Consider the following 22,042-nt stretch of genomic DNA (forward strand, 5'->3'; position numbering starts at 1 on the left):
TCTCAGCTGTTGCACTATGACATTTGGGGCTGGGAAGGTGCTGTTCTCTGCACCACAGATGGTTAGCAGCCCCTCCTGCTGCCTACTCCCACCAGATAGCTCCCCTGCCTCAAGCTGTGTGAAAACCCAAAGTGCCTCTAGGCATTGGAAGTTTTTCCCGAGGAGCACTTGCTGTCATGTTGGAAATGGGTAGCTCCCAGCTTTTAAAAAGGGATGGTTTTGCAGGACATTAATCTTAACTGAAACTATAAGAATGCTAAAAATACCCTCTAAGTGAATTCTAGGTGGCCTGAACTAAGAAAGGAAAAACCAAACCAGGATGGAAAGAAAACATTTATTGAATCAAAATCAATACTTTCTTTTAATATCTACAAGCCAACACTGAATGAACACAATGTACAAAAAAAGTATGCTTATATTATAAAAATATGTCAATTTTATCTTCTGGGTGCTGAGCAGAAGTCATTTTAAACAAAATCAAGGCAAACTTACTTGCTCTCTATAATGAAACTGCTATAATTTAATAACAAAAGTGAAAGCTAATATATACTCACAAAATATCTTTAAAGGCGATAATGCTGCATTGGAAATGCTGAACCCAGTCACCATAGTGAACATTTCTTATTGGCACCAACTCCTGCCTACATCATGGGAAAGCACCTCTTGTAGCGAATGCAGATCACTGACAGAATCCATGGCATTGGTTAAACCTTCATTCAGTTTCCCGTGCACTGAATGTTAGCATGTATTTCAGCAAAGTACTAACAGTCAATCCTATTACTTTAGATTCAATTTTAAAATGAGACACATGGCCCAAGATTTACAACCCCTAAAAAATCTGTGCTTAGGATTACTGTGTTAAAATTTTTTGTCATTTCTTCTTGAATTTATTGGCACCTTCCCTCCGCATATGACCTTGCACACAGGGTGGTTACTGCAGGTCAGTTACACACTCAAGAGCGTAGCCTTGGGATCACCACGGAGATATGCTCCGGAACTCAGTGAAGTATTTGGTCCACACAGAAGATCTCGATTAGAAAAAAGAGTACAAATCAGGAGTTCACACAAAGGAGCGGGCCTCCCTGTACTAGGAATCCTGGAGTTATAGGACATATATAAAAGTTCTACTAATTTTTAAAGTCAAAATAGACTAAAGAGCATCACTATGGACAAGGCCCAGAAAATCCAATCTGTCTTGTAAGACCTTGGACAAAGCACTATCCATGGCAGGACACAGACTCTGGCTGAGAAGAACGACATGGGTCCTCACAATGCCAGAACGCAGTATACACACCATAAATTAAACTGCAAACGGCTTTTTTTTTATTAGTAAGCATGAATGTTTCCTTGACAGATTCTCTCTGGGACTGACACCTATGAAGCCTCTAACTGTTGAAATACGAGTACTGAGGAATCCTGCGCCCCACTGCACAGGTCAGTTCTATTCAGAAGCACCGCTTTCCTGGTTTGCCTTATATAAGCTATTTATCCAGTTACCTGGTTCATAAGAACCTGGGACTAAGATGCAAAGAAAATAATTACTCACCTAATTTCTTAGCTGTCTACATTTTCACCTAAGTCCCATTTGCTGCATAAAATATTAATCCTACTAAATGTAGTTAGTCAGGACTGCACTGGACATAGGATTTAAACAAGAATACATACATACATCATGCCCTCACAGAGAAGGGAAAGTACTCACAGAAATATTTTAATACATATCATTTATGAAGAATAAAGATTTTGGAGCCTGAGCAATGGTTTCTCACCAATCTCCTAACAAATCACCATACAGATTTCTTCACTGGCAACAATTCAGCCAAGTCACTCTATTGCTCTGGGTTAACTTCCACTGCCCCAAAACAGGTTTGAATATGGAAAGGCCACTGACACTGCAGTAGTAGTACCGGCCAGGAGTTAATAGTGGAAACACATAGATCATCATATTAAAGTAAGTCAAAACAGAGTGAGTACACAATGGGCCTGGACGAGGGCCTCACCACAACACTCTGACACACAAGCACGCCTGTTCGCAAATCACAGGTCCTCACTCTCAGAATAAATACATCGAACATTTACAACTGAATGAACACCTTATGAATGCCAGATTTTAATTATAGAGTAAGCTACAGGTTACCTTTGTGTGTGTGAAACTGATGTGACTTGGTGCCACAGCTAACCTCTAACAGCAGCAGTTACCCTCAGCCCACAGCAGCAAAGAAACACTCATTTCTGGGCTCCCAGACAAAGCAACTTCATAAAGCATGCGGTATCTATTCTGCTCAAGTTTCAAATGAATAAAAATGATCATTGTGCTTATGGATGTCATACCTTCCAAAATATACAGAAATAGTGACTAACAATAGCAGGTCCTACCTTACCAACAAACTCATAAGGCAGAAGGCTGGAGATGGAAATAGAAACGTTTAAAATGGGGGGAAAATGCAAAATAGTGCTAGCATTCACAAAAAAAGATCATGCTAAGATCAGATCCATAATTGATAAAAATGAAGCCACGATCCAAAGTCCGTGAGTCCAAAGGCATGCACACCAGCCGAAGGAAATGCAAGGTTCATCTGACAACAGCTTCTTCAGAGCAGAACAAGAACGTCTCACTGGAGAAATCACAACAGGGTGAACAAGATGCCATCACACTTCTTTTTTGTATTTGAAAAGGAATCACAACAACAAATTAAAGAGTGGAAAGAGAAAACACAAATTCACAATGACCTATAAAACCAAAAGAAAAATCCAAATTATTTTTATACTTTGTCTTATTTAATTTGTAAAGTTTATCATCAAAGATTTCTCAATCATGCAGTCTAAAACTTCAAGGTACTTCACTACACAGGACATTCCCCAAAGTATCATTACTCAAAATAGTAATTTCATTCATGTTTAAAGGACTGTCAAAGGCTCCTCCCCACCTGGCTGTTGGTCATGAGGGAGAGAACAAGCGAAAACTACTACTCCAAGTGCCTACAACCAGCCCATGAAACCCTTAGCAGGGTAAAATACTTTGGCCTTTTCCAGCATATGATGCAGATACTCACAGGAGACAGGACTCGGGGCTATCCAGCCTTCGTATCCACAAGCTGCATCTGCACACTGGCAGACATCCCACCCCCGTAGCCCCCCTTGGACTGCATCTGGTTCTGAATGGAGCTAACCTAAAATAAGACAAAAACAGAACCAAATCAAGAACTAGGGACAATGCAACTAATCCTGGTCTCAACGTTTTAGCTAAGCAGTTTTGAGAAGGATCCTTCTATAGAAAAAATCCTGTTTTTATAGACTTAAATTTCTGATCGCCCTTAGGGAAATGGTGAGGCTACTAAAAACACATTTCAGGCTTCAACTCCCTCTCTCCACTTAGCAGTGACAAAATAACTGTTTTGTGATTAACAATGTACTTGGTAACATTTCAAAAACAGAAGTATGCAGAGCAACTCCAGTTCTTAATTTACAGACACCTCATTCACACAGGTGATCACCTCAATTACTGACAATTGAATAAAAATAAATACAAATGAAATTAGACCAAAGATAAATTTTCAAAGGTCCCACGTGGCAAAACTTACATACCTGATACAGCCTTAAAGAATCCAAAGACTTGGATGGTAGTCCAAATTTATTCATCTATAGTAATTGTAACCTGGGTTAAGTATTTATCCTCTCTAAAGATCTGTGAAATGGTTAACATGATAATCTCTCCTCCCCACCAAACAGGGCTATTTTCTGATGGACTGTAGGATACCGGACTGCTGGGTTCTTTTACTTGGTGGAAACAAAGGCAAATGAACTTATCGGCAAGCTGAGAAGTGCCCTTAGTGGACCAAAATTACTCCAATCTTAGTTCATACCAACTAGCAACAAATATAAGTACAGAAGAGGAGAATCAAGCTAGAATGCCAGAAAAAGGAACAGTGAGAAGGTGCTAGAGCTACTGACTGAACAGTGCTGAGGCCGAGCAGGGGTGATCTGCTCGAAGGGTCCCTCACCTGTCCATGGTTCCCTTGGGGGACAGCAGATGGGAACAACATCCATTAATTAATCTACTTATCAAATACTTTCTGAGCACTTGACAGAAAATATGCTGTGTGAGGTGTTTTCGATGGCGATCCTGAGTCAGTATGTTTAAGCAAAGGAAGTAACATCTGCCTATTTTCCAAGCAAGGCAGGTTTAAATTTATTCTAGTAGAAAAGCAAAATATAAAATGTATACCTTCTTTAGATCCAGAAGGGTTTCACTGAGAAAAATCTTAGGTGGAACATCTTACTCTAGTGACACCACATGTAATTATGGCCTTATCTATATTCACACTACTCAAATGACCACTTCAGTTAGAAGTCTTTTGTAAAAAACCCTGAAATCTATAGGCCTTTTTCAGTAACCTTGAGTCTGAGAAGGCTACCAACATAAGCTATCTGTTCAAAGTCATTTCCTGTTCCTTTCATGTTACTTTTTATAAATAGCCTTGAAATGCCTAGAAAAGGTAACATTTTTGTTTTTCCATAGTGCATTCATAATGTCATGCTGATTCTAGGCAAGAAAAAAACTGTTTTTTCTCCAAAAGTCAGTTGTTCAATTTCAAACAACACAATTTGGATTTTCTAATGGATTATTTTTGACTGTGTATATATATTGTATTTTAACACAACACTCTCTTATTAAAGGAGTCATGGGATCTATTTCTAGTATGAAAGGTAATCTTGGGAATAGTGTGTTTAGAGGAAAAGAGACACTCCCCCAAGTCATCTGCCCCTTCAGGAATCCAGTGCGGCCCGGCTGTTCCATTTGCGCCGAGCCAAGTACCTCATCCATTCTGCTCAGTTCTTAGTTTGCCTTAAGTTAGTCTATCCTATTTCTGCAGATAAATCACATTTATGGTTTTGTCTCACTCTGTGCAATACTATTATTGCACAGAAGAAAAGAGTTCTCTCACCAAATCAGGCTCATATTAGTGACATCTCTCCACTGATGTCACCTGAAGGAACTCGGGGATTCCATAACATTGACCCTAACACAACCGCTTAAGCAGCAGCCTGGAACCGAGTGTGTGCATCATCACACAGACAGAAAACCTCTTGGAGACACAGTGGGTTCTAACGAGCTCAAACACTTCGTAAAAACACCTAGTCCGTAAGCAGAGCAGGCTGCCTGGACTCCGCAGGTAGACTAACAGCAGAGGGCTGTCCGGAACCAGCTCTTAGCTGAAGCCGCAGACCCGGATGCCCTACAGGAGGCCATCCTCAAGCTCTAGCTATGCTGCTGGCAAGGAGCATCCCCCACATCCATGACAGGTTCCTAGTGCAGACAAAATGTCAAAGGATTTTTAAAGAAATCCTGAAATGTATATAAACAGTATTTTAAAAGTTAAATACCATGAACTAAAAATTTCATTCTGGAGTTTCAAAAAATGTGAAATGGGGAAGAACACATTTGTTAAGAAAATAAAATTCATGTATAATAAATTTGAAGCCATTCGCTCTACTTGTATGTGTAATAATAACCCTATAAACAAAAGCTATAGGTTCTCATTTGATCTTTTCATTTCATGCTGATCCAGGAAACAAAGCTACTGAATTGTATTGTGACAGCAACCTGACACCTCTTACACTGCCACAAAAGCAGCTGAACAAAACAAAGTACTTTTCCTACAGATTTAAAACAAACAAGATGTTTCCTTTCAGGAAGCTACACATGTTATCCCTTTGCTCACCTAGTAACTGATGTGACAAACTTCTTTGCTGTATCCAGGATATACGATCTACCTACTTTAATAAAAAGTCTCTGAGCTCTTAAGTCTTTTGTTAATTCTGTCCAGTAAATAAGTATACAATGGATAATTCTATATTTATACAAGCCTTACTGACTTTCTGGTTCTAAACACTTTAGAGGTCATTTAGACACATCAGTTTACTTTACATTTGGGGGAAAGAGGCTCTCGATATTTTGTAGCTTATTACTTTAGGACAAAAAGAAGGGAGAACCCTGACACACCCTGACTTGGCAGTGCTTCTCTTATAGAACACTGTTTTGTTGGCGGAATATTAAGGAGTACACATGTTCAAGTGAGTAAATCTAAAGTATGTTTTGAAATTCACTGAAATCTCTATAAAAGATAGCAAATATACACAAGTATTTACATTAATTATGAATAAATAAAACATTCTAATATCAAGAAAAGGCTAGTCTTTTATAAGGTAAATGCAATAAATATGTTTGCAAAAGGCAACTTAATTGAAGAGAGAAGAAATTAAATACTACTAAAAGGCTGACATTCACATTCCTTTGCAAGGAGTCAGGAGAGCCAAAGGGCTGTTAACTATCATTGTAAACTCAACTCCTTTTAAGTATTTTTTTCAGGAGAAAGGTAGAAATAAAGGCATAGTTTAGCAAGTTAGAGGCGAGATTAATTTTACACGGCTCATTTTCTTCTTTGCTCATATTACGTATTTATATTCAATGTCTACAAATTCACTGAGTGCTGTATAATCTTAAAGAATATATGTAGCTGTCATACAGGTGACCTAAGTTGACCTAAGTCTACGCCCCAACAGCCATCTGCATCTTCCATCAATACACTTACTGAATTCATTCCACTGAATAGGTCTCCCGATCCTACATGAGCCGTATGCACAAAATTTGTTGGCTCTCCAATCATACTTCGGTCAATCCGCCGGCGCCTTTTCTAAAATACAGGAAAGAATGTGTTGAGAAATTTTTTTATTAGCAACATGCTTACTCTGTTGCATTTATTTACTGCAGATGAATGATTTTAATGACCACAGTACAATTTCCCCAGGACATCAGGATCCCGACATCTTGGGACTATCAGGATTACCTCAAGAGAGAGATATGTGCATGCACACACACAAAATGACTGGTAAAGCAAAACAACAGGTTATCATTTAGAACTTAAAATACATTATTTCACCTAACCTTGGCCACTGACTTATTTGTATAATAACTATTTAGGTTTTATTGTTTCAAAAGAGGTAACTAATATTATCACCAGTGACCCTTATGCTTAGCGAAGAATACAGTGTGATTTGAATAGAACATTGATTTGAACATCACTTTCTAGCTTTCATTAACAAATTGACTTTATTTTGATTATTTTTACTTAGATTATACCCCCACAACCATTCCACACTGGAATGAATCAGCTACTTTGTTTGGAGGAGAGGAACAGTTTCTGGTCTGAGATGGCTAGGAAAAAACCCTATCCACACTCAGTCTACTAGGCTGGGGCTTAGTAACCCCTCCTAATTTCTGCCAGCCACCTCTTACAGGGTACAGAATGCTGTATCACAGTAACCTCTGCTACTAGCTGTAATCCTTGCCCCACCAATATGCCCATTCTCATTAGAGGAAGTTCCTTATCCTACTGTTTCACTGATCATGAGCTCTTTCCAGAGACAAAGGTTATCTTAAATCAGTCCCATGTTTTCCATGACCCCTTAGATACTGTGATCTGAGAGGGGACACTGCACAGATGGCTCAGTGTCCCAACACCAATGCTGCTACTTCCCTTTGAACAATATACTCCAAAAATTACAATGTGTCTACCTCGACTGAAATGCTGGTATAATCCTGATAAATCCTAAACACTTACCAAGACAGACCCAAGTAACACCACCTCAGGATTAAAATACAATCTTCTACAAAGCTACAAAAATGGGGAGCTCATATATTAATTTCAGAAGCCAGCATACATTGTTTGGCACCTCTAGTTTTACAGATGCCATTTAGAATCCCTTAAGAAGCCCAAGTTTTTCCTTGGAAATATTTATGTTCATGGAGAGAGTGGGCTCTCTCCAAGTTCGCTAGTTTCTCCATCCGGTGCTTCCCCTGGCAGGTGGTGTCCCTGTCTATCTGAACACAGGCATTCCTACATATTGGAAAAGTTTTTCCTATTATGTTTTTATAACATTCCTAGTGTTCCTTTGTGCAATTTGTTTCACTCTTAGGTGAACAGTAGATTGTGAGAATGTGTGTGCGTTTGTATACTCTTCCAATTTTCTGGTATTTTTATCTAATGTTTTTTTCTCTTTATAGTTTTGCTGTATTGAAAACTAACTTTAGTTGATCTTCTTCAGAAATCCACAAATTTTTCTTATAGACCACGACGTAAAGAGGCCATTCCATGTGTTGTAGCTGCAACTGCGCTGTGGTCCTTGCAGCATGAAAGCCATTACACACAGTGCATAAACAAAGTAAGGATAGCTCCGTTTCAGTGAACATTCATTCACTCACGGGAAAAGGGAGCAGATCCCAGCTCTGGAAGTTATTTTTTTTTTTTTTTAATATTTTATTTATTTATTTGACAGAGAGAGATCACAAGTAGATAGAGAGTCAGGCAGAGAGAGAGAGAGAGAGGGAAGCAGGCTCCCTGCTGAGCAGAGAGCCCGATGCGGGACTCGATCCCAGGACCCTGAGATCATGACCTGAGCCGAAGGCAGCGGCCCAACCCACTGAGCCACCCAGGCGCCCCGGAAGTTATTTTTTTTAGCAGGAGCTACATCAGACTATTTTTCAATTACAGTTATTCTTTCAGAAGCTCTGCTATGAAATATCACTGCAGTATTTTTTCATCTGAAAATTTGTATTGCAGGTTTCTATTTTCCCTCTCAAAATGCTTGACTCTATGAATTATAGTCTGTAACAGTAGGAGCAAAATATTCTCATTCATTTACTTCAAGCCCCTTTTTCAAGGGTTGATAAATTCATTCTTTTGGGGCCCACCTCCCTAGGATTCTAGAAAAATTTCAGGTTAAGAAGGTGTCAGAAAACCAAGAGAGGATCCAGAACTTTTGTCTATGTTCTTCAATTGTTCTATTTGTCAGCACAAGGCACGGATTTCTTGCTATCTCTATCTTACTCACTGCTACTTCAGGTGCCCTAAATGTACCTCAGATTCCATGCCCCTCAGCACAGACCTGACACCCACACCATCCTTTGACTAGGAACACCCATATCAGCAGTGTGCTGGTTCCCCCAGACTCTCAGTTTATCTGTTTCTACCCAGTCCATTCAGTGTACTTCCCCTTCACACTATTCTCTTCTAGGATAACACAGCATAAATGAGCCATAAGAAGCAAAGCTACCTTCTCTTTTCTAGAAGTAAGGTAAAGAAAGAAGATGCGAGTAGTTTTGTGCCCATTTTCTTCTTGGTTATACTGTTGCTGTCCACTGAATCTGCTTTGTTAGAAAGTTGTATATCCAGGCACATCCAAATGTATCTTCACCATCAAAATGTAAGAATTGTCTCAATACCTGGGCCAGACAAATTGTTGGGGTTTCTTCCCCAGTAGGGCCCTTGACTGACAGAAGGACTTCTAAGCTTCTTGGACTCTCCACACAGGAGGAAAGGGTGGACGGCTCCAGTTGAAGAAAAAGGACAGCAGTGAAGTTCCAGGGGCTAATGGCATCTATGGGCCTGCAGACTTTTCCTCCTAAGGCCTTGTGCAACTCACTCACAGGTTGGACAGCTAGCTCCACGTGGCTCAGCCAGATGGCCCTCTCATGCAGGTTAAGGGAATGGAACATTTCAGAGAGTAAGATCTACTTTAAGGACACTGGGAGTCTTGACCATCCCTTGCCCTATGAACACAGAGGAGAAACTTCTCAGATTCTAACTTCATAATTTCCTCTGGAATGGTGTGTTCAGGGCTTAGCAAAAGGCTACGCTTAACCCACATCTCCACACTAAATGATTTATTCTAACAACTGAATTACTAAAGGAAGATGTTGGGAAGGAAATCATCACCGGGCGCTTAGGTCACCACCCAATTCCCCAGAAATGTTTCCTCAAAGTAATCAATGGATCAGGTGGTTAATCAAAAATCAAAGACTATAACAAACATTCTGAATACTAAGGAAGGACGTTCAACAAAGACTACTCTCATACTGAAAACCAAAGGACAGATAATTTGTAAATCTGAAAACAGTGAATACATTTTAACTCCAACTTTACTGAGCTGAGGCTTTCCCCTTTGATTTTGGAAGGTTTCTTTGTGCTATTAATCTGACATCAATTTGAAGTACAGAGGTTGAAGCTTTCTTCCCTAATGACACGACAGGTTTTGTTGTTGTTTTTAAGATTTATTGCGGGGGTGGGGGGGGCAGTGAGAGAAAACGAACGGGGAAGGGGCAGAGGGAGAGGGAAAAGCAGAAGTCAGATGCTTAACAGACTGAGCCACCCACGTGCTCCATGACAAGTTGGTTTTTAAAGTCCAGTCCACAATATACAGCTGGCAGGAAGGCTGGAAGAGCCAAAGAAGTCATTACAGTTATAGTGGAGATTACCTGGATTCAATTACAGCAGCTGAGGTGGAAAGAACTAGGTAGATTTAAGAGGCATTCAGTGGGTAAAATCAATAGCATTTGGTTGTTGACTGGATTTGAGAAGTAAGGAGCAGCATAAGTTAAGAAAGATGCACAGATTTCCCATCTGAGAAGAATGTACAGAATTCACAGGGGCACACTGGAAGAGGGCCAGGCTTTAGGAAGAAGATGAAAGCGTTTAAGACGCACTGACTTTGAGTTATGTCTGAGACATCCAAGTTAAGTTATCAAGAGAGTAAGTTGGATACATGGATATAGGATTCTGACAAATCAAGTCTCACCAGCACAAGAGAGAAGGAAAGTGCACCCCACCATCGAGTGGAGAAAAATTAGCCATCAAAGGAGGCTTAAAAAAAAAAAGCCTGAAAGGAAGGAGGAAAATCAGGTGTGTGTCCTCTTCAAGGTGTCATGGAGAGTTCAGGCAAACACAACTGAAAGCGGGTGAGAGGTCAGATAAAGACTGAAAAGAGGGCCTATGGAGGGATAAGAGTAGAGGACTTCTGAGGAGCCGTACGAGTGTGCAAGAGGCAGGAAATGGAACATCGAACACAACTGGACACAGTCTGGCCATCTACCTGGACAAGGACAAGAAGGAATGGGCTGAGCTAAAAAGAGGACTTAATTTTTCCCTTTAAGATGAGAAAGACTTGATCTAAAGGTTAATTTCTGGTAATATTCAGTGAAAGAGTCTGAAAGTAAAATAATCATCAACATGATTGTACCAGGGAGGGTACAAACCACAGATCTAGACACAGGTTAAGATGTTCTTTGGGTTTGTATTGTAACATTATTAACCTAGATGCTAAGTATAATTACATATTTCAAAATACAAAAATGTACTATTTTTCAGTCACTACGGACACTTAAAAAATAGGACACTTCTGTGGTGTGTTGTATTAAGAATACAAGACAGAGATAAGATTTATATCATGGGCAAACAGGGGAATTCCAGAGTTGGGCCTCTGCAAAGAAAAACAGGAAATGGTGCATTCACTCTGATGCGTATTAACTGTTGTCAGTAGCAGAGTCATCGTTTTTCCTGGAAACATACTCTGTTCTTTATAGGGTACTCTGTTAAGACTGTCAACCTTCTGAATAATTCTTGCCATCCTTGAAATACTATTATTCTACATAAGGTCAAGGATTTTAGTTGGGTTAGGGACGAGATTAGGGAAAATGTCTCTTCATATTTACTCAATGTCAATGATCCCTCAGTAAAGTGGTTTAATCTTAGAGATACATAATGAAAATTTCTTTTAAGATACCATTTTTAAGTAATCTTTATACCCAACATGGGGCTCGAACTCATGACCCGGAAATCAAGAGTCGCATGCTCTACCAACAGAGCCTGCCAGGTGCCCCATACTGAAGTATTTTGGGATGAAATGTCCAGAATTTGCTTAACATTCTCCAACTAGGGGAAGGGGTTGACAGTGTAAGAGGATGCCCTCCACTGACAACTCTCTGAAGCTGCGTGCTACGTACATGGATTGGGGGGGGGGGGTGTCTCTTCCCTCTATTTCTGTGTATATTTGGTAATTTTCCTAAAGAGTTTTTCAAAATAAGTTTTTTAAGAAGATGTGAGCTTTCTCCTACTCTTACACCTTTACACAAAAACCCTAACAAGTACTGCTTACAAGTAAAAACTGTGTGATATGAGAATGAATCATCAACACTTCATCCCTTTTCTGATTTCCACCAGAATTGAGTTTTATCCTCATTCTTTCTGATACAATTCTAACATCATTCCCTACTTCCTGTCTTCCTCCCAAAAGTATTAGAAGATATATTTTAAGTTTTTGAAAACTACACTGCAGAGCTACCGTATAGTATTTGGCTAACAGCTACAACATCAATTTAGTTTGTGCCATTCATTTGCATCACCATGCACTCCCACTGCATGTTTTTTCTCTGAAAAAAAATTACAACTGAAAAAAAAAAAAAGGCTTAAACAATAAGGCCCAGTGGCAAGGTGTTTGGTGTACTCAGTACTCAGAGCTTCCACAAGGTTTCTCTGCGGTGTTCTCAGCTCTGCCCTCCTATCAGTTTCAGTCTCAGGCTAGTAGCCAACAGAGTTGCAACAATCTAAGGCCTTCCATCTGTGTTTACAGACATAGAGAAAAACAGTGCTTTATAAAAAAAAAACAAGGCAAATTTCCCCTGACGTCTCCACAAAACTTCCCCTGTCATCTGCGTTCTAAGCCCTGTCTTGAAACAACCCCTCTCATCCAGAGAATGTCTTCCCTGAGCCAAACTCTTGAACCCAACCAATCACTGCTGAAGAACAGCAGTCTCTGAGGAGCAGCACAGACGTCCCCAAGACATCACAGGTCCCCAAGAGCAAGGGGTCAGCAGCTTCAACTATGGCTCCTGTATCACGGAGGAGGGGAGGAACTGATGCTGGGCTTGTAATGATAACTATATCCATCTAGGCATCTATTATGAAACCTTAAAATTGCTAGTCAAATATTTATTTCAAAAAACGGGGGGCGCCTGGGTGGCTCAGTGGGTTAAGACTCTGCCTTTGGCTCAGGTCATGACCCCAGGGTCCTGGGATCGAGCCCTGCATCGGGCTCTCTACTTAACAGGGAGCCTGCTTCCTCCTCTCTGTGATCTCTGTCTGTCAAATAAATTTTTTAAATCTTTAAAAAAAAAAAAAAAACGGGAAGGGCACCTGAGTGGCTCAGTCTGTTAAACGTCAGACTTTTGATTTCAGCTCCAGTCATGAGACCGAGCCCCATGACAGGCTCCGCGAGCTCAGGGGGGCATGTGCTTGAGATTCTTTCCTTCTGTCCTTCCTCACGTGCACACACTCTTTAAAATAAATAAATCCTAAAAAAACAAAAAACAAGAAAACACACTGGAACATACCATTTGGAGAAATAATTACTCTGAGATTCTCCTTCCAATAGATCCCTCTTCTCGGGTTTCTTACTTCTCTCTCCTACTACTTCCATTTCTGTGCTATTGTTTATTTTGTGTAAACCAACATTCCTCTTTCCTCCTGCACATCGTATTAAGGCTATGCTGATGACTACTGAGCCTCTTTTCTACTTTTCTGGGCTTGAGACTGTACATTCAACTGCTTACTGACAAATCCAGAGGACATGCATGCTTCCTGAGTCCAACACTGAATACATAACCTTTGTGAAGCCCATGCCCCTCTCTAGTCCCTGTCTGGTAAACAACATTTCTGCCAGTATTTCCAGTCAGGTTGGAGGGCTGTCCCTCACTCTCTGCATCTTCTCCCTCACACATGGTCATGTCCAATTAGCAAAACATCCTGTGGAGTCAGCCCACTTCCTCTCTTGGTCCCCACATTAGTGCCACAGCCTTATTTCAGGCCCCTGAGCCTCTCACCTGCCTCCCTACAGGAGCCCCTCACTAACTTGCTTCCAACCTCCTTTCCCCTCTCAAAATGCTTCACCCTAAATCCAGACATACCTTCCTCAAGTACAAAACCAATCATGTTACTCATCTATTTCAAATCACTCAATGGCTTCCCAAAACTTCCAGGATAAATTCAAAACTCCAGAGCCTATGGAAATCCTGTCTTTCTTGCCAACTTCATCTTTAGCTACATTCCTTCAAGCATTCTAAGCTTTCATCTGCTATTTCAGGTTTCCTACATACACTGTGCTCTTCCAGTTCTGCTCCTGGAAGAATCTTTCCCACTGCCTTTAATTTCATTAACTCAGTCCTGCGTCCCTTACACCCTTGAGTCTGGGGTTATGGCCCCTCAGTATTCTGGGCCCGCATGTTCACCTACCAAAGTAAATTGGCATCTCACACTCAATTTAAACTGTCCCCTGGATGGGAGATGTGTTCCTATATAGGTTGCCATGTAAAATGTGAATCCACAGGGCCCAGTACATGATGTACAGCAATTCATCAAAATAACTTTTTATGAATGAATAAATTTATGAAGTAATAGTAATAACAGTGTGGAGCCCAACACAGGGCTTGAACTCATGACCCTGAGATCAAGACCAGAGTTGATACGAAGAGTTGGACACTCATCTGACTGAGCCACCCACATGCCTCAACAATTCATGTTTTTAAGCCATAATTTTTCCAATGCATTTCTGCAGTAATATAAATGCTCCCCCCCAAAATAAAATAAATTCACCAACACCCTCAGATTTCTTGAATATTAACTAAATAGAGCTTCTAGAAAAATAGTGATTATCACTTAAGTGATCACTTAACTTAAAAGTTCAAACTTCCTCTAGGACTTCTGTCTGGGCAATTTAGTGCACAAACACGTGCCACTGAGGAGCAATTCATGGTCAGGTTCCACAGGGTAACAGGAGGTTTTAGGTAAGAGCACAGGTAGGTACTTCTAGAAATGGACACAGTGAATAGAAAATGAATATGCCAGGGTGCCTGGTGGGCTCAAAGAGCATGTGACTTGATCTCGGGGTCTTGAGTTTTAAGCCACATGTTCAGCGTCAAGATCACAAAAAAACAATAAACTTACAAGAAAAATTAATGTGCCTGCCATTTGGGGCAGTGAAAAAAGCTGGTACCTTTAGACTGTAAGACAGGAATCACTTACATCAGGGCAGCCTAAGTAAATGAACAACTGAAAAAGAAAGATACGCTACTGACTTAACTTGGTGACCTAGACAAGTACATCCCCGCCTATGTATTTTATCAAATATACCCATGATCCCCAGCAAATATCCACGAGCCCCACACAGTATATTCAATTTGAGGGAAAGACAATGATACCCAACTTATGTATGATACTGTGTGAACTAGTAAAGCAAGATAATTCAAAATTTCAATATTATGAAAGAACTTCAGCTACCAACACTGGGACTCCAGTGAGTACTTTTTAATTGATTAAGTTCTTCTTTCCAGTTTATCTCTCAACTCAAGCAAAAGACCCTGCAGAACGAAACTACTTCCTTAAGCAGTCAGGACTGCCTTGAACAGGCAAGACCCTCCTAACAGACTGTAAGACAATGGTCAACTTGACCTTCACTGCCCACCCGGAGCATGAACTCAACAACCTCTGTCCCACATTTTCCTTATGTAAACCTGGAGGCATTTTGGGGACTCTGGACAGTCTTTGAGATATTAGTCCACTGTCTTCCCAGTGCTGGGAATCACTGAAATAAATTCCTTTTACCAACACTCTTCTAGCTGTCTTTGGATTTTGTCAGCAGCAAATGGCCAGATCTGGTCTGCTCGGGACTGCTAGAGCTAAGTGCTCCTAAAGCCCTCCACTCCAGCTACAATGACAGCATCCACTCTTTTTAACGGCACATGTCTGCAAAGCAGTGCTGTGATAAGAACCTAAGTACTGTACAAAAGATAACATGGAACTAGAAGAGAGGGTAGTGGTCTTCATTCTGATTCCATGGTTTGAGGAGTTATGTAATACCTAACGCCCACATCCTGTAAGCCATCCTGATTGTATCAGAAGAAAAAAAAAATTCATTTTTCTTTTGTTGTATTTTTAAAGTCGACCAAAATGTTAGGACATAAGTGTTTATTATGTTGTCTGCACAAAACTAGTTACCAAATCTGTAAAGAATTTCTCTTGGCCTAGAGGTGCCATGAAAAACGTTACTCAAGTGTTAAGGGCACCAAAAACAAACTTTGAGAGCCTCTGAGGTAAGTTTGGTTTTTTGAAATATTGACAGGATGACTAGGCAACAGGCATTTCTAAAGCAAATAGTTACTTTTTTCTATGAGACGACTGACAGTGATTCCCCGGATACATGAGGTGACTTTGAGGGGCCTCCAACCGTCCAACCAGTTCATACAAAAGAAAAAAACAGAATAACAAAAGCTGTAAAAATGGATTTAACATTCTTTGTAGAAAAGGAAAAGTGGGTCTTCACTCACACAAAAAACAGAAACGACTTTCACAGTAGTAATGTGCCAATGCTCTCACCCCAAACCTATTCCACTTAGCAACTGGCTATCATTCCTTAAGACCCAGCTCAACCTCAGTCTTGTAAGTTGTGGTCACTGATTAATCCATGATCTGAGCATTCAGAGAACAAGGCTCATATTTCTATGACAGCACTTGAAACACCAAAATAGTTTACTTTAGTTTGATTTTCCTACCATAGTACACATTCTTCCAGGACGATAGCTGTGCCTGACAAAAAATAGACAATAAATGGCTGCTGTATGATAAATGGCTTATAAAGAAACAATTTCGGTTCAGTTTTCTAAAATCTACTGGTCTTATCCAGTATCCAAACCAAGTGTTTTTCAAGGATCTATTTTATATGGAACACGTTTAAAGGGGGAGGCGGGTAATGCAAATTCTAGTGGAGTTTAATTGCCATGCAAAAAATCCCTCATTTGATGGCTTTTTTCCCTCTCTGCCTCACAGTAATGCTGTATATAGATAGAGCTCAACTGGCATCACTATTTTGGTTTCAGATTGGGTAGAACCTCAAAAGCAATTGTTCTCAAACTTTGTGCACATCAGAATTCCTGGAGAGTTTGTTAAAATGCAGGCTGGAGCACTCCACTTGCAGAATTTTAAATCCAGCAGTGTTGGGGAAGGGCCAGGAATCTGCTTGTCTAACAATAGTCCAAGTGATGCTGATGCCTCTGTGGTTTAGAAACAGTGGCTCTAAAGACTTACAGCTGCATATTTTAAAATGAATAATGGCTAATACTTAAGAGCCTTACTACATATCACGCCCATTTCTAAGCACTTTAAACACAAGAACTCAATTGCTAATACCTTGAATAGCAGAATGTGACATTTTAATATTGCCTTCAAATCTCAGGGCCTCTGGCCAACTCTCACTTAGTATATCTTGACCTTTGCTCAGGTCTATGAATTATACTCTCACTTGTTCACCTGTTATACTCCCTGAATAAAATATTATCATCTTTGTTTTTTTTTTTTTTTAATTACTTAGAAAGCCATTAGTTGAATGGTTTTTCTCATTAAAAATAAACAACTTGGGGCGCCTGGGTGGCTCAGTGGGTTAAGCCTCTGCCTTCGGTTCAGGTCATGGTTTCAGGGTCCTGGAATTGAGCCCCTGCACTGGGCACTCTGCTCAGCAGGGAGCCTGCTTCCCCCTCTCTATCTCTGCCTGCCTCTCTGTCAAAAAATAAACAAAATCTTTAAAAATAAATAAATGATAAATAAACACTTGAAACCATAAAACTCCTAGAGAAAAACATAGGGGATAAGCTCTTGGAAACTGGTCTTAGCAGTAATTTTTTGCATTTGACACCAAAAGGAAAAACAATAAAAATAAAAAATAAGTGGGACTGCGTGAAACCAAAAAGCCTTTGCACAGCAAAGGAAATTGTCGACAAAATTAAACGGCAACCTACAGAATGAAACAAATTATTTGCAAATTATATATAAGGGGCTAATACACAAAATACATAAAGAACTCATACAATAGCCAAAAAACAAACAACCTGGCTAAAAATTGTGTGGAGAATCTCAACAGATACTTCTCTAAACAAGACATATAGAGGACCCACAGGTAAATGGGAAGGTACTCAACATTAGGAATTGTCACGGAAATGCAATTCAAACCACAGTAAGGTATCACCTCATGCCTGTTAGAATGTCTACCATCAAAAAGACAAGAAATAGGGCGCCTGGGTGGCTCAGTGGATTAAAACCCTCTGCCTTCGGCTCAGGTCATGATCTCAGGGTCCTGGGATGGAGCCCCACATCAAGCCCCGCATCGGGCTCTCTGCTCAGCAGGGAGCCTGCTTCCTCCTCTCTCTCTGCCTACTTGTGATCTCTATCAAATAAATAAAATCTTTAAAAAAAAAAAAAGACAAATAGCACATGTTTGTAGGAATGGAAAGAAAAGGAAACCCTAGCACACTGCTGGTGAGAATGTTAACTAGGGTTAGCTCCTATAGAAAATAGTTCAGAGGTTCCTAAAAAAATTAAAGCTACCATGTGATCCCCTAATTCTACTTCTGGGTATATATTTGTTGGAAACAATATGACTAGCTCCAAAAGGTATGTGCCTTCATGTTCACTGCAATATATTTATAATAGCCAAAAGGCATGGAAACAACCTAAGCATTCACTGATGATGGAAGGACAGAACACAAAGATGTATTATGCATACACATGAATATTACTCTGCCATTAAAAAAGGAAGGAAATCCATTCACAACAACATGGGTGAACCTGAAAGAAAGGCATGCTAAATGAAGTTAAGTTCGAAAATAACAAATACCTTATGATCTCACTTTATATGAGCAATCTTAAAAAAAAACAACTCACAGAACCAGAGAACATACCAGTTTTTCAGAGGCAGTCAGGTTAGGGGGGTGGGGAAATGGGTAAAAGTGGTCAAAAGGTACAAACTCCCAGTTACAAGATATTAAGTTCTGGAGATGTACTACAGAGCAGCATGGTGGATGACCCAGTATACAGCACAGTTAACGATCCTGTATTGTGTATTTGACTGTTGCTGAAACAGTAGATATTAAAAATTCTCATCACAGGAAACAAACAGCTGTAGCTAATATGAGGTGATGGCTATTAGCTGGACTTACCATGGTAATCATTTTGCAATACAACAGACTCTTGATTAACAGGAAGTTTGAACTGTGCAGGTCCACTTATATGTGGAGATTGTCCGATAAATATAGTATGGTACTATCAATGTATTTTCTCTTCCTAAAGATCTTCATAGGGCGCCTGGGTGGCTCAGTGGGTTAAGCCGCTGCCTTCGGCTCAGGTCATGATCTCGGGGTCCTGGGATCGAGTCCCGCATCGGGCTCTCTGCTCAACAGCGAGCCTGCTTCCCTCTCTGTCTCCCTCTGCCTGCCTCTCTGCCTACTTGTGATCTCTCTCTGTCAAATAAATAAAATCTTAAAAAAAAAAAAATCTTCATAATATTTTATTTTTTCATTATAAAGGTATAATATATAATACAGATAACATACAAAGTATATGTTAATTATTTATGTTATCAGTAAGGCTTCTGATCAACAGTAGACCATTAGCCGTTAAGTCTTAAGGGAGTCAAAAGTCATACTTGGATTTTCGATTATGTGGGGGATCTGCCTCTACCTCTGCACTGTTCAAGGGTCAACTGCATATATGTACATCAAATCCATTACACTGTATACCTTAAACAAATATAATGTTATATGTCAATTATACCTCAAAACTGTAGGGGAAGAGCCTATTCCTATCTCACAGAGGGAAACAGCTCCATTGTTCTCTCGTAAGAATTAACTTTAACCATTTTCATTCCCTACCTGTGGACCCTAACCAAGTTTTCTATAACATACTTTCAGTGTGAGTCATGGTTTTATTTGAATAATGATTTGATAAATCATGAGCATACCAGGTTGATTATACAGAGGTCATAAAAACATATTTACAGGTATCGCTGATGATTTGACCTACCCAATCTACTATCTCTCATCTGTGTCCATGGGCCCTTTTACTGATGAGTCAGACCAACTTTGAAGATTGTCTGTAAACGATAGTATGTTATACCCTATTTTTTTCTTTTTTGAAAAGATTTTATTTATTCATGAGAGAGAGAGAGGCAGAGGGAGAAGCAGGCTCCCCAATGAGCAGGGAGCGCGATGCAGGACTTGATCCCAGGACCCCGAGATCATGACCTGAGCTGAAGACAGATGCTTAACCATCTGAGCCACCCAGGCACCCTATACTCTATTAATAGTAAGGAAAACATAACAGAGCAAGAAAAGTTTTTCCACTAATCAGACATAAAAAAGCAACTCTGGAAAAATAAGCAGTTATTGTCACTTAAAATATACAAAAATATATGATTCCTCACAAGATTTTATTACCCATTAATCCATCAACATGTATTTAATGAGTTTCAATACACTGCTCAAAATGACACAAAACTTAGAAATTTAAGGAAAAGGGGGTGAAAAACCATATGAATAAACTGTGTAAGATAATATAGGAGGCCTCTTTTATTATCTTTCATACCAAAATTTATTAAATACGGCACAAAAGTCAGAAGAGCTTATCAGACCTTAACTTTGCTAAAACCCTACCAAAGATATATAACTAGCATTAGATCTTTAGTCTTCTTTTACTTCTTCACTTCAGTTATTCTGTCAATGTAAAATAGTCTCCAAGTTTATTTCAGTATTTGGTAAACAGATACAAGTTTCTGACAGTAAAGCTATCATTTATCAAAAGATAAAGAGTTGTGTTTACAATTTCATACCCTTAGCTCCTATTCTACTGATTTGGGTAACTTCTTTTTTTCATATAGTAGCTTAGGGTATTCCAGACTTACAATAATCATTTTTTTATTGTTCTTAAATGATTTAAGGCAGTTTTTCAACATGTTTACCAGAAAGAATATTAGATATCCAAAGTGACCAAGTGAGATTTATTCTTGTGCATAAATAGATACAAATCTTTAAAGTGGACACATGCCATTTCTTTCTGCGTATTTTTTGTTCTGGAAACACCAGTCTCCTTCCTTTCCTTTCAGGAAGTCATCTCTTCCCAAACCCAACCATATGATTTTGATAGGCTGCCAACGACAACAGTCCACAACCCTGATTCCAAGGGTGTGCATACGACACAAACTGTGCCAGAATCCTTCACTGGGAAGGACTAATGCAGGCAAAAGCCCTTTGCTCCTAACAGTTGTTAAACTGAGATGATGAACCTGAAGCTGAGGGCAACCATGTTTCCTATGAAGAAAAACACCCACCTCCAGTCAGAAAGTAAGAAGCCAATGTGCCAAGAATCAAGAAAGCAACAGACGCGGGTCAGAACAGTGCCCAAGGCCCAAGATACAGAAGTTTAAGAAACCAGATCCAGTTTTCCCATGACTAGTAATACAGCTGATAGAACCACCTGTGGAAGTCTGGTAAGATTATAACCCAAAACTACCCCATTAATAGGTTAAGATGCAAAGTGAAGAGAAACCAAAAGTGAGATACTGCAGAGACTAAAAAAAAAATGTATCTGCCCTTCAATAACTAGTAGCCTGCTTTAAATTCCATATTCTTATATTTAGGTCAAAACATCCAAAAATATTAAGACTTTTCAGCATACCAAGCTATACTGTATCTTCTACTCTGGGGCAATAAATGATAATTCTGTGCCTCTGGTTTCTAGATCTTGGTACACTCACTGGAATGCCAGCAGTAGCCCTCAGGTCAAAGGGCTTAAATTAAGGAGACATTTCAATAAAAGATGAGAGCCACACTACGTATCACCCAGCTAGAGTTACAAGCAAGGGATTCTCTCAAAGTACCAAAAGGCAGGATATTTCACGCTAGAAATATTTACCAATGGTGGGTTACCAAAAATGCACTCAAAATCCAATCCTAAGCAGAGACCTCTTTATTTTGCCCTTTAGAGTTTAATAGACAACTAACCTTTCCCCCTTTCACTATAAATTTTGCAGTTGGTAACAGATCAGAGGTTTGCAGGAGGCCCCCAATTTTTTTAAAAAAAGATTTTAAAAAGATTTTATTTATTTGACAGACAGAGATCACAAGTAGGCAGAGAGGCGGTGGGGTGGGGGGGGGAGCAGGATCCCGGATAAGCAGCAAGCCAATGTGGGGCTCGATCCCAGATCCTGGGATCATGACCCGAGCCAAAGGCAGAGGCTTTAACCCTCTGAGCCACCCAGGCGCCCCCCACCAATTTTTTTAGAAGATTTTATTTATTCATTTGACAGAGGGAGAGGCAGTAAGAGAGGGAAT

General features: G+C 39.9%; 1 protein-coding gene across 7 annotated transcripts in view; it reads right to left on the reverse strand.

The window, feature by feature from the left end:
• Nucleotides 1-320: 320 nt before the first annotated feature.
• CDC42SE2 (CDC42 small effector 2) overlaps nucleotides 321-22,042 on the reverse strand; it is a 121,118-nt gene continuing 99,396 nt past the window's right edge. For 6 of the 7 annotated variants that reach the window (XM_045999930.1, XM_045999934.1, XM_045999928.1 and 3 more), the window contains 3 exons: nucleotides 6,594-6,695; nucleotides 3,054-3,170; nucleotides 321-2,657 (listed from right to left, as the gene is read on the reverse strand). In XM_045999930.1, coding sequence (XP_045855886.1) covers nucleotides 3,072-3,170; nucleotides 6,594-6,695 — 201 coding nt within the window. In that variant the 3' untranslated portion in view covers nucleotides 321-2,657; nucleotides 3,054-3,071. Of the gene's footprint in view, nucleotides 2,731-3,053; nucleotides 3,171-6,593; nucleotides 6,696-22,042 lie in introns of all 7 variants that reach the window. The other variant, XM_045999929.1, reaches the window with a different exon arrangement.

This window comes from Meles meles, chromosome 3 (genome assembly GCF_922984935.1).
Source record: "Meles meles chromosome 3, mMelMel3.1 paternal haplotype, whole genome shotgun sequence".
Lineage (NCBI taxonomy): Eukaryota > Metazoa > Chordata > Mammalia > Carnivora > Mustelidae > Meles > Meles meles.